The 18409-nt window shown below is 47.3% G+C and overlaps 1 protein-coding gene across 7 annotated transcripts in view; it reads right to left on the bottom strand.

Moving 5' to 3' along the window:
• DIXDC1 (DIX domain containing 1) overlaps positions 1 to 18409 on the bottom strand; it is an 83425-nt gene that overhangs the window by 31697 nt on the left and 33319 nt on the right. For 6 of the 7 annotated variants that reach the window (XR_008685587.2, XM_055423015.2, XM_088842929.1 and 3 more), the window contains 6 exons: positions 14198 to 14323; positions 11558 to 11789; positions 10702 to 10809; positions 4953 to 5065; positions 3459 to 3607; positions 586 to 675 (listed from right to left, as the gene is read on the bottom strand). Coding sequence is in view for 6 of the 7 variants with exons in the window: in XM_055423015.2 (XP_055278990.2) it covers positions 586 to 675; positions 3459 to 3607; positions 4953 to 5065; positions 10702 to 10809; positions 11558 to 11789; positions 14198 to 14323 (818 nt within the window). In the remaining variant the exon portion in view is untranslated. Of the gene's footprint in view, positions 1 to 585; positions 676 to 3458; positions 3608 to 4952; positions 5066 to 8016; positions 8156 to 10701; positions 10810 to 11557; positions 11790 to 14197; positions 14324 to 18409 lie in introns of those variants that run through there. The other variant, XM_088842930.1, reaches the window with a different exon arrangement.

Below are 18409 nucleotides of genomic sequence, written 5' to 3'. Positions count from 1 at the left end.
AGGTAGCTTAGCTGCACATCAGAGGATCGACTTCAGGGAGCCCTGACTCTTGCATCTTCTCCTACATAGAAAAGCACGAAATTCCTTGAGATAGCTGGTTTTCTTTAATTAACAGTGATTTCTGAAGTTCTGACTACCTGGTTTTGTTGCAAAAATTCCTATAATGTCCTGGCTTCCCCCATTCCTCTTCGGAACAGTCTCAGAATTATCTGAGATGCTGTTTCCCAGGCTTACGTCCTTGGTTTTGTCCACCAAATAAAACATAACCTTCAACCTTTAGACTGTGCTTTTTTTTTTTTTCAGTCAACAGGGACCTGAGTGTAAACTCCACGAGGCGAGGGTTTGAGGTTTCATTTGTCATTCCTGTGTCTCCAGTTCTTTGAAACCGTGTCTGCACATGGTCAGCATGCAATAAATATTTGTGGAAGAAAGGAAAAAACAGTTGAAAACATATGAGGAAAACCAGCAGAGTTGAAGTCAGGGAAGGGAGCATTTTATGCAGGCACAGATGAATGTCCAATGCTAAAAATAAATCAGACACACAAGCCAGATTATTCCGTGTCCAGTCACAAAAGAAGAGCTCACCAACTGTTCCTCGGGATTGACTCCTGGTTCACAGAGGGCCAAGGGCCTCTCCTGTTCATCTTCAGGTAAGGATCCATTGAGCAGTAAGGCCTGGACAACCACAAAGGCAGAAATAAATTTAACTCCTATCAGATGACAGAGTCTAGAGCTGGGCGGAGTAAGCTTGTCCCGAAATGAAACCACAACTGGGCTTCCTCTGGAAATCTGCCTGATAACTGTGGATCTTTTGATGCTGCCAATTGCTCATCATAGATCTGTCTGGATTGCCTTGTGTCTGGCCCGTGCTCGATGCCTCTTTCATCTCTCTGGACATACCTGAATCCTCTGCTCCAAGGCTCCTTAGTCCCAGAAAAAATTCTAAAAATAAACTTAATGTTAAGAAGTGACATTTTTTGAACCAGAGTTGGCTGTTCAAATTGAATTTTACCAGCTGGAAACTGCACTAAATGCAGTGCAGAATTATCCTGGCTTAGAAAAGTTTACTATAAGGAATTATTTTGAATACATTTATGTATGTATGTGTATGTGTATGTATGCATTGGCTGCATTAGACAGCTTGCAGGATGGTAGATCCCCAAACAGGAGTCAAACCCAAGCCCACAGCAGTGAAAGTGCTGAGTCTTAACCACTGGACTGCCAGAGATGTGGGTGTATTTGATTCTTTTTCACTTAGCAATTCTGCATTTTTGCTCCCTAAGGCAACCTGGATAGAACAAGACGGAAAACATATTTGCAGAGAGGTGTCCTTATTCATTTCAAGTCTTCACACTAGGCTTTGTTTTTATTAGAATATCGTGGGGCGGGGGGCAGATTTATTCTGAGGCTAAAGAAGCTCAAACCTGGGCTCTTCCCAGGCCTGCTCCTCCCAGGGTTCTATTGTAGTCATAATCTGTAATCTCATTCTTAAAGAAGGCCCCCCAAGTGGTACACTTTAGAACCCAGAAAACTTGGATCTACCTCTGCAGGTAGGTATTAGGAGACCTATGGGCTCAGTGAAAGATTTAAAAATCTATAGCCAGTTTCTATACAACTTTTTTCTCAATCCAGTCCAAACAGAAGAGATACAGAGATTCTTATTTCAGTAAATATAACATAAATTGTATCACAAATGTTGGTATATAAAAATATTTTAAAATCCCAGCACTATCAAATCTACCAAGTACTAATTAATAAAACAATTTTAGTCAGTCTAATGGACCTGGTTCTCCCACGGAGTTGTGGCAAGAGGTGCAGACAAGTGTACGAATGCGCAGGGAGCTGGGGAGAGCAACACTGCAGAAGTCCTGACTCTAAGGGCAAAGTGTTCACAGGCTCTAATGAGGTACACTGACAAGTCAGAAACCCCGGACGTGGCTCAGCATGCAACGGGTTCATCACTTAAAGAGTTAAGGAGCCCAGTGGATGCTGTGAGCCCCATTGTATTCTGTAATGGGACTGAATTCTCATTGTGATCATTTGGCTGTGAATTAAAACTCCTCTGTTGGTGGGGAATATTAGGATGCTGACTTTCTGCCTGTTGATTCTTTTCTTTTTTCTGTCTAATCTGCCATGGGATTTCTCCCAGACTGAAAAATGCAAACCAAACTGAAAATCAAACTGATGGATATCTATGTTCATACAATGAAATGATCCTGAGAAAAACCTGGTTGAATGTAATCCCAAAATTCTTCATGCCTTAATCCTTCCTATTAAAAGCACACACACACACAAATCCATTGCATTAATTAAACCATTCCTTACCGGACTGGCGGAGAAGAGAACTAAAAGTCAGACATTTAAAACTACAGAGCAAATGGGAAAAGTGCAACAACTCTCCCTGGGAATGTTTGGGCAGTAAACATTCCTCCAACGCCTCTCTAGGCTCCTGGGGCAGACAGTGTGTAAACTGTTTTACCAACCCCCCGTTTTCTTTAGGGCCCCTTTGTGTCCCCACCCTGTTGCTGGCCGGTTGGGAGCACGCCCTCCACCGCCTGCCGCCTGCCAGAGCCACTCACATAATGTGGGCTTTGTTTATGTGTCCATAAATATTTGACAATTCAGAAGCAGCGCAGTTCCCAGCACAAACAGAAAGGAATATTCCTGGGCAATTTCAGGGTCATCAGAACACTATAAGGGCTCCCCCAAACAGGGCCAGACACACAAAGGTGGAGGACTAAGGGGGTCATTCAGGCTAGGAACTAAGTCAAGTGGGTCAGTTGGCCTCTGGGGAAGGCTTGCTGGCACAGAAGGTTTAGGAAAAACTGAAGGGCTCAGTTGCCCTTCTGCCTGATCACTGTGCCTTGGCGTCCACTGACATACGCACCAAGGGTGAGCTAAGTCCCTGAGCTGGACTCAGGCGGAGACCTGCGGCATTACTGGCGCGTACAGCCCTCCTGATGGTGAATTCCCCAGAGAAAACCCTGATGCTTCACAATTCCATTCTTTGGGGGAAGCTGCCATTGCAGGTCTGTGGCTGCAAATAGGGGAGAAACACACCCACAAAGCAGAGAGCCAGGGTGGAGGTTTGGTAGGGGAATGTGGATACGGCTCCCAGGCCTGCAGAACTCCTAATAGCTGTGCTGTCAACAGGCGTCCAGGAGGCCCATTTAAGCGTACTCACATGTAAGGGATTTTTCTGCTCTTCGTGTTCTACCCTCTCCATCGAAACTCAGCTCTGACCTCACAGAAAACCAAATCGCTTTATTTTCAACTGATTCTACTAAGTTAAAAGTAATAAGTGGTGCAGGAATTCCCTGGCAGTCGGGGGTTAAGTGATCCAGGTTCAACCCCTGGTCTGGAAACTAGGATCCCACAAGCCTCACGGCATGGTCGAAAACAAACCAGATGAAAAAACAACTGGTGCACGAAAGACAAACGACAAGGGAAACAGCTACCTGTAACCCTGATATCATTTTCTTGGCTTCCTCCATTTCTTTTTCCAAATGTTCTTGTTGTTCCAACAGCTGCTCTTCCCATGAAGTCTCCAGGTAGGTCCGGGGGCTGCCTGGTCTCCAGTCCCGGGGTAATGGAGAGTCTGTCTCCTCTACGAGGGGGCAGGAGGGAGTACAGCTCATGGTGAAGAAAACTGAGTTCGGGAGCAAGCCCTCACCGTCGTCCTCGGTGCTCACAGGGCTGGTCACCTGCCTTCCGCACCTGCCCTCACTGCACGGGCTGGACTCTCCACCAGGTGGGGGTGTGAGACAGGAGGAACTGGCCACTGACTCCACTGCCCCGGGCTCCCGGGGAGCAAAGCTGAACTTGGTAGAGGCGGTCCACCCTCTTCAGAACCTTAAGGATTCCCTCCCGGGGAACCCTGGTAGGGGGCAGGTTTTACTCTTTACTCTAGAACTGGCACTCCCAGGGCTCGGTCCCTCAAGCGACAAGGAGAGGAGCTGTTAGATGCAATGAAAAGGAGCTTCAGAGGGGAGACCTCAACTCATATTCCTTTGACCATTTTGGGAGGACAGAACCCCTTCCACATATAACATTGTGTGAGTCACAAAAACAGGAAACAGGCCAGTATAAGCAAACTCTGTACAGATTGTTTCACCTCCCTCTCTCCAGTTTTATTTCCCTGTCTTTACAGTCTCTTTTTCTGATTTCACTGGTAAGAATGAATATTATAATAAGCCTGATCCCTCTGGGTTGTTGTCTGATTTCATGAGGCAACCTGCGTGCGGGACCCATGATGCCCGGCCCAGAGCAAGCACGCTGTCAAGACCTCCCTCTCCCTCCCCAGGGTCCCCGGAATTTCTGACTCAGTAACAAAACTAACTTGCTGGATACTGATGCCAGGGCTAGATGGGGTGTGAAATAAGGAAGAATTTAATTCCAGTTTTCCTTCAGAGGACTTCGGTTTCATGATCTCTCTTACAGGCAAATAAAACTCTTAAGTCACGCACTTTGCTTCTTCCTGGCTTTCCTCTGTGAAAAAGGAGACTGAGATAGAGAAAGGAGACGTCTAAACAACGTAGCCCTTACTCAAAACACGATGCAGACCTGCTCTGTGCATATTCTCACAGACACCTCCATTCCATATATTCCTGGCCCCAATTTAAGTTAGAGAAGTACTGAAATTACTTGCATGACACAGAAATGATAAAAACTGTTTACTTGAGCAGGCTTCTGACAGTTCCAAAGTCATCTCCTAATTTCACAGGTGGTCAGCTGTCTACACTGATGCAGGACATTTCACAGTTTGGACAGCGGAAGTGACAATCTGTGAGAGGATATGACACTCACTGGCTCCAAAAAATCAGAGCTCTCTAGAATGGACCCTGCACGGACAGACTATGCATTAAGAAGCTGAGCATAGACAGTCAGGACCCCCAAACTCTTCACGCTGAGGGCTGTTCCTTGAGCCACCCCTGGCAGGGAGAATATAGTACCTGTTCTGTTCTCTACTCCTTCGGAGGGAATAATCACGAAATCTGCCTTCTCCTCCGACTGGGTTATAACAGATTCGCTCTTTGCACTGTGGATAGGACTGGGGGAAGTCAGGCTGTGACCAAAGGAAAAAGAAGAGAAACGATTATTGTGAACAGTTGTTTAGAAGCCAACTTTCCTAATTTATTCCAGAGATGGGTTCTTATTCATCTAACTCCTACTGCCTAACACGGTGCCTGGCCCTCAGGAAGGAGGAATACATGCTGAATGAATGATGAACTTGTTAAATGAATGAAATGAATGCTGAACGACCCATCCCCGGAAGCTTCCACAACGAAGTTGCCTTTAAGCCTAATTCACTGAGATTTATCAAACTGGTGGATAATGTAGCATTTTAAAGAATTCCACTTTGGTTTGGTTTGGCTTTTTGCTTTTATCTTTCACTTACCACCACCACCACCTCCTCCATCATGACCCCTGGGCCCAAGTTCAGAGACTGATGGACTAAGCATTTTAGTAGCTTGGGGGAGCTGGAAGGAAAATATATTTCTAACACATTGATTTATCATAGACACGTGCAATACCAGCAGAGTAATCACAGCAGATCGGCTCTGGGCTGCTCCCAAAGGTAGGGACAAGGTGGAGGGTGCCTCAAAGGGAAAAAACTGATGGAGTGTGGACAGTGCCAGGCCAAGCAAAGGGCAGTGATATAGCAACAACACCAGGATGTGATACAGAAAAGGGTATAATATCTCAAAAGGGGACAAGACCTGCTAGGGGACAATAAAGGTTTACTCGATTTACTGCCAAGAATTATTCATATCTCTGCCACACTATTTTTAAATTGTCAGAGGGCTTCCCCAGTGGTCTAGTGATCAATGAAGGGGACAAGGGTTCGATCCCCATTTGAGGAAGACTCCACATGCCCCGGAGCAACTAAGCCTGTGCCCCACAACTACTGAGCCTGTCCTCTAGGTGCCAGGAGCTACGGCCGAGTCCATGTGCTGCAACGACTGAAGCCCCAGCACCCTGGAGCCAGTCCTCCGCAACAAGAGAAGCCACCACAATGAGAAACCTGAGCACCGCAAACTAAAGAGGAGTTCCCACTGCTGCAACCAGAGAAAGCCTGAGCAGCAGCGCAGACCCAGCACGGCCAAAAGCAAACAAACAAACCTTTTTTAAAAAATTGTCATCAGAAATCTTGCAGCAATTCTTAAATTCTAGTATAACGACCAGCCTTGGAAGGAACGGTTTGCATTTGGGAGGAAGCAGAATTTTAACTCTCCAGAAGCAAATCTGCAGGAAATGATGGGAGTGTGAGGCTGACACTGCCATCTGAAGAGCCCTCTTTCTTTGCACCCACCTTGAGAACATCAGCACCAGAACAATCTCAGGGGTTGTGGGGGCTGCAGGCCCAGCCCCCTCTCAGGAATTCTTTCCAAATCCATCACCCAGACAACAGTGAAAGTGTCTTGGATTCACTGACCCACTTAATGTGCCCCTGAAGTCTCCCAGGCTAATCCTCACAGCCGCGATCAGGAGTTAACATTTCATCTTCCTAGAAACCACAGAAAACAAGAGCCAAGCACAGTGGAGGCAGCCAGCGATTTCAAAAAGCTCTGAAGCAGCCTGACGACTAGTGTCTCAACCTCCTCAATGTCCCGGGTTTTGGGCTTTGGTGGGAATGACCTCAACCAGTAAATACACTCTCATCCTTATCAGAACCATAGGGGAAAAAAGTTGTCTTTTGCTCCTGCAAATTAAAAAAAGTGTCACTTAACGCTACCTATAAATTTACAACCCAAACAGGCAGACAGGCGGAGAAAGGCAAGAAGTGCTATTTAGAAAAGGAAATTGCTCCAGGGAACTCTCTTATCCATCTCTCACCACTTAGGCAATCTGACTTCCAGGCCAGCATGAATTAGCTGCTGGAAAAGCAGTCTAGGGGTACCATTCACAAGAAGAATAGATTTATGCTATTCAGGCCTCAGCGTTCACCTTCTTATAGAAATGGGGATCTGAGTGCAGAAAGAGGCCTGCACCCCATCTGCTCCTCTTTGAGAAATGGTAAGACCACACTTTCCCAACTGACAAGGCGCTGTGGCTGACGGATGCCCCTGCCCGCATCTGGCTGGACCACAGTGGATATGTGTGAGACGAAGGGGTGGGGGTGGGAGGAGTGGTGTGAACCTAGGATGTGGGGAAAACTGCTTTCCTGAGAGCAGAGACGCATGCTCAGCTAGATCAGCTCAGCGGCTCCCTCCTAAGTGAGCCATCTCCCATATAAGGGCAGAAGGAGGAGGATGTCTGCATACCCAGCCCCACTGGGGGAGTGGCAGAGCAGCCAAAGAAAACAACATTTCTCTTTCTTGAATTGGGGCTGCCAGTATGTGAGCCACAGAGAGAGAAAACCCTGAAACTAAACAGCTGGGTCTAAAAGATAAAAAAAAAATCTGAGGAAGAAAAATCCTGAGGCACATGTCAGAGCATGCTGCCTTCCCCAAGGAAGAACCTCATGCAGGAGGATGGTATGCAAACGTATTTTAATGCTAATTAATTACATGGCTTGGGATCTCCCTGATGAGCTTTGAAAACTGTCTTATAAACAAGTAACCCCCCACTTGCCATTATAATCCTGTCAAAACAGGGAACAACTGATTACAAATCAGGTCTGACTGATACATTTCTAATTCCCACAGGTCTAACATCTCTCCAATCTTAACTTATCAGACAAGCAGTCTCCCAGAAAAGAGATCTCCAATTAAAAGTCCAGACAATTTTTTAAATGGGTACCAGGCAATAAGAGTTCTGTCCTGAAGTGCCGGCTTCAGCAGAGACCAGAGTGGGGTCAAAAGCCACTCCTTCTCCCATGCTGCTTGCAGCTTCTTAAATAAACCCACTGTATTTTACAGTGCTCATCTCAGGCCCGCAAGCAGGCTGTTCTCCCCAGTACAGCGCCCCCATCGATCCCCCGCCTGTCTCTGGCCAACAGCATCCTCCAGTCCTGGCCCTGCTCCCACCCAAGCCCCTCCACACACCTCCAAAGCCGAAGTGGCTTCAGCTCACCATTTGACCTGCGTCCCGCCCATGGTCCCCCTCGTGGCTCCGGCTTCAGCAAGTCGGCTTCCCTGGGTGAAGCGGGAGGCTGGGAGTCACAGCGCTCCCCGATGCGGGCATGTCTCCCCGCGCTGGGGGGCCCCGAAGAACGACTCCCCCGGACAGGCCAACTACGAGAGCCGCTCGCCCCGGTCCCGGCAGAGAGCAGGGAGGGCAGAGAGGCAGGCGTCTCGGCCCCAGGCACGGCGATGCTCCGGGCTCCGGGGCGCGCCGTCCCGGCAGCTCAGACACTGCGGCGGCCCGGCCTCGGCGGAAACCGCCTCCCCTAGCAGGCTGCCGGCCCCCGGCAGCCGCATCCGTGGTCCCCGCGGCCGCGCGGCTCCGGGCGTGCCCCCGGGCGCAGGCATCTCAACCCATCTCCGCGCCGCGGGAGGAGCGCCCTGCGCGCGGCTCGGGCCGAGTGGCCGAGTGCCGCGGCGGGCGGCGGTCCCCGCCCCGCGCCGCCGCCGGCCCCGCCCTCCCGCGCCCGCCTCCCCGGCCCTCCGCGCTGTCACACGCGGCCGGGCAGTGCCGGGAGCCGCGCGACCCCGGCGGCCGGGCCCCCGGGGCAGAGCGGGGCGCGGCTGCGCGGCCCGGAGGCAGCCCCGGGCGAGGCGGCGGAGGCGCCGGCAGGACCCCGGGAGGGCCGCGTGGGCCCCGCCTTCGGAGGAGCCCGGCACTGGTAGCCTGCCTTCTCTCTGACCCCTGCCTTCCCGAGCACCGAGGTCGGTGTGGGTCTAACTCGGCTCCTCGCGGGAGGGGGTTCCCCCGGAAACCCGCTGAACGCTGGTCTCCACCCAACCCCAACCTTCCCTTCGGGCGTTTCATATGTTTTTTTTTCCCCCAACTAAGGAACCTTTTGCTTGGATTCTGAGAGGCTGGCCCGAGGTCTTACGGGTCTGCGAAGCAACAGGCGGGCAGTCGGGCAGGGCTTTGCCAGGATGTTTGTCAAGGAGCAGGGGGAGGGGACCAGACCTAAGGGGCTATCTTCTGAACCACTCTTCTTTCCCGAATCACATCCCGGGGGTCTCCTGGCCTTCACGGATCACTGAGACATTAGGTAGGCTTCCCCCTGCGTGCGGGTTGCAGGGAGGAGCAGGGCAGAATGTCCCGGAGCCTTCTGGGTGCCAACTGAGCATCCCAAAGAGGTGAGTGAGAGGGTGGCCGAAAAGAAAACGACCGAATCAGGAAGAAGAGAAAGAGGAAAGCCAACTGTTCTCTGAACGCTCTCCTAGAAAAAGGTCACTGCCAGCCACTGCAGCCCGATTTCCAGCAGCCCCGAATTCACACTGTCTCATACCCTGCCCCCAGCCTTGAGCTCTGCCAGACAGGAAGGAAGCAGGTGTTCTCAGGAAAAAATTCCAGACTTTTTTTTTCTCCTCTAACTCTGGCAAGCGCTATCAGTCGCAGGAAAGTAAAAGGCCTGTAGCCATGCAGGAAGCAATAGATCTCATTGCACAACAGAATATCTTTTGATTCTGTACCAAGTGATAGTTCAAGCAGAAGCAAGGAAAAACTGGTTTAGATTCTCAATAAAAGCACATCTACTGCTTAATGGACACATGGTTCCCTTCTGGGGTGATGCAAATCTCTCTGAACTGGATAGAGGTGATGGTTGCACAATATTAATGAAGGTGCTACATACCACTGAATCATACACTTTAAAATGATTAATGGTTAATTTAATGCTGTGTGAATTTTAAAAATAAAAAAAATCTATTAAATGTGAAAATTAAAAGTCAAGCAAGGTTACCGGTATATTAAAATGATGGAAAGAATTCTATTTAATTTCCAAACAAATTAGAAAATGGCCCATCAAATTAAGATGGAATTTTATGAAGAAAAGAAATAGGAGAAGAAAACAAAGACACAGAAAATACATGTCAGACAAAGAACAATTAGGCTTAACTAGAACAGACTAATCTGGGTTGATGTAGGAGAGGAAAGGTCATAAGAGCATAAATTAAATATGATTCTGCAATGAAATTAGTAAATAAGATAACAACATCTGGGGATGTGTTTACAGGAGCATGATTTACGTAAGCCAGGAAAACAGTCTTTCTCTGCCACCATACTTGGCATTGATCAGGCTTTTATTAGCACACTGTGTCCTGTTTTGGTTTCTGCAATTGGCTCTAAGGGATATAGACAGCCTTTCAGCTACAGTCACTCACATCGCTAACCCATTCAAATGTGTACTAATCTGCCACAATTCCCAGCCCTACAAATGAAAGCTGGAAACATTCTTAAAGCATTAAGACAACTCTGCTCATTTCCTCTTGCTATGAGCTTTGTACGACCATCTCAGGCACAAAGACAGTGCAATGGAACTGGCTCTCATAAACACTGGCAGCTGATAAATATCAAAAAGATGCAGCTGGGCGCTGACAGGTCCCAGTCATGCTCCCAGGTGGACACAGCTAAGCACTAGCACTGGTCTGTGGGAAATTCACAAGCCTCTCACCCTGCCTTCTTGCCAGCACAAAACCACAAGGCCGTGCCGAGGGTTACCCCTTGTGAGCCACACATAAACTGAGGGAAGAGGAAAGACTTTGGTGCCATATGGCCTGTTGCGTGGGTACCTGAAGCTGCCAAGCCCGAGAACCTCCACGAACTGAGGACTGTTAGTGGTGAAGAATCTGAGGCCACAGTTACCTGGAGCAGCTGGACTCAGACGGGGACCTCTGCTGTCCTTCATACTGCTGCACCAGGGCTCGCACGCTCCAGCATGGATTCTCAATCTCCTCATCCATGCTGCTGTTCCTAAAGTCGGAGGGCACCAATAAAGGAGAGGGTGTCAGTCCTTCGGGCCAACCCGCTAACTACTGATAGATGCCACTCTGGGACTGCTGTGGGTAAAAAGATGGACGAGACAAAGCCCCTGCCTTAAAGACATTTGAAACTTGGCAAGGAAGGTAGAGAAACCAATAACTTCACCAATCTTTGCAACACCTCAGAGTCGTGCTCCCTCTCTGACTCACAACCCACAAAGCATCTCCTGCCATGACTCTCTGGGACACCCAACCTTTAGGATACAAACCAGGGAGAGAACTCAGGGGTGAATTGGGATGTTGCTCCCACATACCTCCCAGTGCAGAAAACACACAGTGCCAAAGGAATATGTTTAAAACTCTGGGCACCAGAGAAAATAATTACATATATGATTCCTTTACATTCTGCTAAAGTCAAAATGTGCACGTACATGCTAAATCGTGCCCGATTCTTTGTGATCCTAAGTACTGCAGTCCACCAGGCTCCTCTGTCCATGGGATCCTCCAGGTAAGAATACTGGAGTGGGTTGCCATGCCCTTCTCCAAAAGTCAAAATAAACATGCCTAAAAGAAAGGTTGTTGTTTTTTTTTCTCTTTAGGAGCACCCTCTCCAACCTCCACTCCATACTCTTTTCTGCAATGTGGGCTGTTTAGGTAATATTCCCATCTACTGCACCATTATCATTTAAGGGAAGAAATATCAGCGCAGGTCGAATTCCCATCCCGATTTCCATCCTTACCTCTGTCGGTATCGAAAGACATCCCGCCCAGACCGCGACATGTCATGACACACATCGGCCAGAGCAGCAGCTGCTCCCTGGGCCACAGCAGTGGCACAGTGAGGCTGGTGAGTCTGCAGGGGGGCTCTGGCATCCCGTCCTTGGCTCACTGTCCTGCTGGAGCCAGGTTTGAAATGAGCTGCCAAGGCCAGGACCAGCCTCATGATAGACTTCAGGTTGCCTTCCACGATATCTGAGGATCAGAACAGACCAAGAGGTCCTAAGAGGGAAGCAGCGTGCTGAGGATGCACTCGGTTACTACGCATCTGCTACGGAACAGGTAAGCCAGGCAGTCAGGCTCTCTGTCCTCACAAAGCCGTGTTCAATAGGGAGGCTGAAGATTTAAAGCAATGACAATAAAGTATAATAACATAAAGTGAAGTCACTCCATGTGTCCGACTCGTTGTGACCCCATGAGAGGCTCCTCTGTTCATGGGATTTTCCAGGCAAGAATACTGGAGTGGGTTGCCATTTCCTTCATACAGTAGAAAAGTGCAAGATTCTTTCGGAGCTCAGAGGAGAAGCATCTGTCTAGTTTAGAGGGCTCAGGGAAGGATTCCCAGACAAGGTGAGTTCTAAACTGAGGCTTGACTGACCAATAGAGGTTCATCAGATGAGGAAAGAGAAGGAAAAAAGTATTCCAAGAAGAGGGAACAGCAGGCATGAAGGTCTAGACGCCATCCAGTATAGGAGCCACTAGCCACATGTAGCTGTTCGGCACTTAAAAGGCATCGGTGGTCTTAACTGAAATGTGCTGTGAGTGTACTTAGCACACACACACAAAACTGAATGAAAAATCTCGTGAGATTTAGCATAAAAAAATAGAATGTAAAATATCTCACTGATAGTTTTTTACATTGATTATGTGTTGAGCTTATAGTATTCTGGATATGCATGCATGCATGCTAAGTCACTTCAGTCATATCTAACCCTTTGAGACCCCATGGGCTGTAGCCCACCAGGTTCCTCTGTCCATGGGGCTTCTCCAGGTAAGAATACTGGAGTGGGATTACCATTTCCTTCTCCAGGGGATCTTCCCAACTGAGGGATCAAACCTGGGTCTCCTGCATTGCAGGTGGATTCTTTACCGACTGAGCCACCAGGGCAGTCCTCATTTTGCATGCATGGGTTAAATAAAATATATTATTAAAATTAATTCCACTGATTTCTTTTTTGTAACATGGCTATTTAGACACATTCAAATTTACGAATGTGACTTACTCTTATTTCTATGGCACACACTGGAAGAGGAACAGCAGTTTAGCATAGCCAGAGTTCAGAGTTCAGGGGGAGAGGGGGAAAGACGAGGGGGATGAAGTGGAGGTCAGGTCAGAAAGGGCATAGTAAGCCAGAGAAAGGAGCCTGAATTTTTCCTAAGGGCCCTCAGGTGCAGAGGAATGGCATGAGCATATCGTACTCTTAGAAAGATCGTTATGGCTGCAGTGTGGAGAGCAGACGGGAGGGGGACAGAAATGGATGCGGTGGGACTAATTAGGAAGCAGTTGCACTTCTCCAGGTAAAAGACAATGACGTCCTGAAAGACTGTCCCCTCAAAATAGCCGACTTTAATGGGCCAAATCCCCAAGCCCACTCCTCATGGGGCCTGGATCAGAGAAATATCTGACATTCTAAATTTTGTCCTAGGAAAGAAAAAGAGAGAGAGAGAAAGGCAGACAGAAAATAACATGATGGGTCTGGTTAATGTCAGAAAATAGACAAAACTGTATTTTTTTTTCAGCTTCACAGCCTTTAAAATATGCAAGGTTTCCAAAAGGATTGACTGATACGTGCTACAGGACATTCTCAATGGTCAGTAACTGCCCCGCCTGAATGAGCCCAGCACAGAGAACACTAACACGAAAAGGAGGGCTCCCTCCTACCTCCATTCTCATCAGAGTCACAGGCAATCAGGCCCAGAAACTGAGGCGGAAACAAACCAGGTTATAATCAGTTCCGGACTCAGAGTGAGAGGACCAGAGAGCCTGTGCCTTCTGAGGACAGCTACATCACTTCTCCCCTGCAGCCTGGGCTCAAACTGCAAGGAGAGCTGTCCTCATCCGGCCATGTGGCTCCAGGAGAGGGCATGTGCAGAGGTGAAAGAGCCTTTTGATCCTGCCTGGAGATGTCCTATGATGTTCAAAACAACTGCTATCAAATATTTTCCTTCTGGAAAACTGCATAGAGAAAAGTAGGCTATTATGATCTGAGATACTAATAATAGTAATCTGAGTGTCATGAAACACCAGGAACACACAAAAAATCATCTATCTTCATGTTTGATATCTTCAACAAGATGTTCTAAAATTAATATCCAAATGCTGTCATTTCTTTTCTGTTAATTTTCCTACACATGCTCAAGCAACACTTTATTCAGTTAAAATGAAGAGCTTCTACCTTCACCCTGGTCTCCAAAGCACCTGGATTTTGATAATCATTCCACCCCAAGAGGATGACTTTCCTTATGGGGAAAAAGATGTGAGGTCATCAGCCTAATCCCACTCCAGGCTACTCCGAGCCCTCAGCTGATGGTTCTTCTGAAGGTGGCAATCCCCAGGTAAAGATGAGTGTACTCAGCCACCATGGATAGAAGGAAGCACTGACCTTTAGCTGAAGTCTGGTGCATACGAATCTTTTTGGAGGCTACAAACTGTAACACTTTTTCCACATTATTCTTCATCTCTTGTTGGTTACTGGGACTCAGCTGTACCCCACTCAGCTTTTCTCCTGCTGTTAGAAGAAAGAAAATACATGAAGTTATGGGGAGGAGGACTATCACAGTTTCATAGTAGCCAGACACAGAGAGAATATTTGATGTAAACACTAAGATTATCTATAAATATAAGGGAGTTAGGCCTTCGTGTTTGTAATCTGGATGGGAAATAGGAAAACAAAAGCATTCTGGGGGGTCTTCAAATTTTCAAATCTACTCCCTGCGGCCTGTGAAGTTACTGTGTGTACATTTATTCATTCAACAAATATTCACTGAGCACCCACTGTGTGCCAGGCACTGTTTGAGGCACCAGAGAAACAGCAGTGACCAAGACATTGTCTGTCTTTCCTTCCATCATAGAGTTTATATCTGCAGGGATGAGAGATGACCAAGATAACAGATAAACATTTGACATAATTTCAGGTAGTGGTAAGTGCTGTGCTATGCTAGTCACGTCCGACTCTTTGTGACCCCAAGGACTGTAGTCCACCCGGCTCCTCTGTCCATGGGATTTCCCAGGCAAGAAGACTGGAGAGGGGTACCATTTCCTACTCCAGCGGATATTCCCCACCCAGGGATTGAACCCGGGTCTCTCGCATCTCCTGTGCTGGCCTGTGGATTCTTTACAACTAGTACCACCTGGGAAGCCCAGTGATAAGTACTATGAGGAAAATCATGGTCTGTCTGATAACACATTTGGACGGAGACTTGAATAAAGTAAGAGAGGAAAAGATTTGCAGAGGTAGCATTCCAGGCTGAGGAACCCTAAGTACCAACGCCAAGGCGGGAATGAGATCAACTGATCGGAGAAACAGCACCAAGCGGAGAGAGCAAGGAGTCGAGTTCTAGGACAGGTAGAGAGGGAAGCAAGGCCAGGTCACGTGGGGCTTTGGGAACCAGAGCAAAGACCTTGAAATTTATTCTATATGTAATGGGCAGAACATGCAAGCTTGGAGGTAAGGGAGTTCAGTTCAGTTCAGTCACTCAGCCGTGTCCGACTCTTTGTGACCCCACGGACTGCAGCATGCCAGGGTTCCCTATCCATCACCAACTCCTGGAGCTTGCTCAAACTCATGTCCATCGAGTCAGTGATGGCATCCAAACATCTCATCCTCTGTCGTCCCCTTCTCCTCCCACCTTCAATCTTTTTCCAGCATCAGGGTCTTTTCACATGAGTCAGTTCTTCACATCAGGTGGCCAAAGTACTGGAGTTTCAGCTTTAGCATCAGTCCTTCCAATATATATTCAGGACTGATTTCCTTTACGACTGACTGGTTGACTCTCAAGAGTCTTCTCCAACACCTCAGTTCAAAGGCATCAATTCTTCGGCGTTCAGCTTTCTTTATAGTCCAACTCTCATATCCATCCATGACTACTAGAAAAACCATAGTCTTGAACTAGATGGACCTTTGTTGGAAGAGTAATGTCTCTGCTTTTTAATATGCTGTCTAGGTTGGTCATAACTTTTCTTCCAAGGAGCATCTTTTAATTTCATGGCTGCAGTCACCATCTGCAATGATTTTGGAGTCCAAGAAAATAAAGTCTGACACTGTTTCCATTGTTTCTCCATCTATTTGCCATGGAGTGATAAGACCAGATGCCATGATCTTAGTTTTCTGAATGTTGAGCTTCAAGCCAACCTTTTCACTCTCGTCTTTCACTTTCATCAAGAGGCTTTTGAGTTCCTCTTCACTTTCTGCCATAAGGGTGGTGTCATTTGCGTATCTGAGGTTATTGATATTTCTCCCAGCAATCTTGATTCCAGCTTGTGCTTCATTCAGCCTGGTATTTCACATGATGTACTCTGCATATAAGTTAAATAAGCCAGGCAATGATATACAGCCTTGACGTACTCCTTTCCCGATCTGGAACCAGTCTGTTGTTCCATGCCTGGTTCTAACTGTTGCTTCTTGACCTAGATTTCCCAGGAGGCAGGTAAGGTGTTCTAGTATTCCCATCTCTTTCAGAATTTTCCACAGTCTGTTGTGATCTACACAGTCAAAGGCTTTGGCGTACTCAATAAAGCAGAAGTAGATGTTTTTCTGGAATTCTCTTGCTTTTTATATGGTCCAACAGATGTTGGCAATTTGATCTCTGGTTCCCCTGTCTTTTCTAAATCCAGCTTGAACATCTGAAAGTTCACAGTTTACATACTACTGAAGCCTGGCTTGAATAATTTTGAGTATTACTTTGCTAGCGTGTGAGATGAGTTACCTGACCTGCTTAATGCTTTTAAAAGTTGACTTCATGTGGACATAGATTCTGTGAAGAGGAAACAGGGAGATCTGTTAGAAAGGAAATGAAAATAGTCAAGTGAGAGGTAATGATGGTTTGGAAAGAAGCTGAGAGGTGAAAAGTCAGATACCAGGTACACTTTTAATATAAAGCAAACAGCACATGTGGAAGACTAAATATGATAGATGAGAAAAAGAGAATAATTAAAGACAACTTCTAAGTGTTCTGCTTTAACAGCTGAGGGAATGGTACTGTGATGTGTTAGTCAGATGAAGGATCTCAGAGGACAGAGGGATCAGCGGCGTGAAGGAAAAGTTCTGATTAGGACACGTGAAGTGAGACTTGCATCTTAGACAACCAAGCAGAAAAGCTGAACAGGAAGCTGATATTCACACCTTAAACTCAAGGAAAAGCTTAGGGCTAAAGAGTCAAATTTGGGAAGAGACTACTTAGGGATAGAGAATATACAAAAGAACTAAGGTCTGAACCTCTAAGGAGAACTTCCAACATTTAGAGGTCAGGAGGGCTTCCCAGGTGGTGCAGTTGGTAAAGAATCCGCCTGCCGCTGCAGAAGACGCAAGAGACACGGGTTCGATCCTTGGGTCGGGAAGATCCTCTAGAGTAGGAAGTGGCTACCCACTCCAGTATTTTTGCCTGGAAAATTCCATGGACAGAGGAGACTGGCGGGCAACAGTCAATGGGATCACAAAGAGTCAGACATGACTAAGCGCGCGCGCGCACACACACACACACACACACACACACACACGGAGGAGAAAGCCAGCAAAGCAAACAGGAAAGGCCAGTGAGGAAGGAGGAAAACTCCAAGTCCACAGGATCCTGGAGACCAAGGGAAGATGTTTGGAGGAGGAGGGAGTGATCCACTGTGTCAAGTTCTGCTAAGTTGAATAAAATGAGGACTGAGCCCTGGCCACGGGATTTAACAGAGCAGAGTTGCGACCTCAAGGAGAACAGTTTCAGGGGCGTAGCAGTAGGATCGAACGCTCAGTAAGGGCCAGCTCAAGAAAGAACGTGAAGTAGTGAATTCAGAGATTTTCTACCCAGCCAAGCAACAAAATGCAGCACTTAAGAAACTGGGCTCTGGAAAACAAGAATACACATTCACATTGCCGGTATGTGGACCAAGCATCTCTGGAAAGAAGAGGCAGAAACTGCTAACACTGGCTGCCTCCAGAAAGAACAGGTAACTGGCAAGGGGACAGATGGGGCAAATGGCTTTTGCTTTTCTATCTTCTTGTGCTGTCTGGATTTTCTAACTGATTATATTTCCAGGAGAATCTGTTCAAATGAGTGAAAAATTAAAAGTTGAAAATTAGCTTTGGAATTAAAGTAAATCCAGGGTTTGTACCTCTGCTTTACCACTATTCTTATGCGACCTCGCAAAGTTGCTTAAGGGCTTCCCTGGTGTCTCAGACAGCAAAGACTCTGCCTGCAATGCAGGAGACCTGGGTTCTGGGTTGGGAAGATCCCCTGGAAAAGGGAAAGGCTACCCACTCCAGTATTCTTGCCTGGAAAATTCCACAGACAGATCTTTCTAAATTTCAAAAAATAAGTAAAATACTTAAATGCTATCCATATCATAAATCAATCAAGGTAGTGTGTTTAGCAATGTTTGATATATATGTATATGTGTGAATTCGCCTGCCAATACAGGAGATGCAAGAGACACGGATTCAATCCCTGGGTGGGGAAGATCCCCTGCAGTAGGAAATGGCAACCCGCTCCAGAATTCTAAATGCTATTATCCACATCATAAATCAAAGTAGTGTGTTTCGGAGAAGGCAATGGCAAGCCACTCCAGTACTCTTGCCTAGAAAATCCATGGATGGAGGAGCCTGGTAGGCTGC

The sequence above is a fragment of the Moschus berezovskii genome, chromosome 14 (assembly GCF_049115385.1).
Source record: "Moschus berezovskii isolate FMDL1 chromosome 14, NW_MosBer_1.0, whole genome shotgun sequence".
Lineage (NCBI taxonomy): Eukaryota > Metazoa > Chordata > Mammalia > Artiodactyla > Moschidae > Moschus > Moschus berezovskii.
The sequence above is the reverse complement of the archived record's forward strand: the minus strand, read 5'-3'. Positions and strand labels throughout refer to the sequence as shown.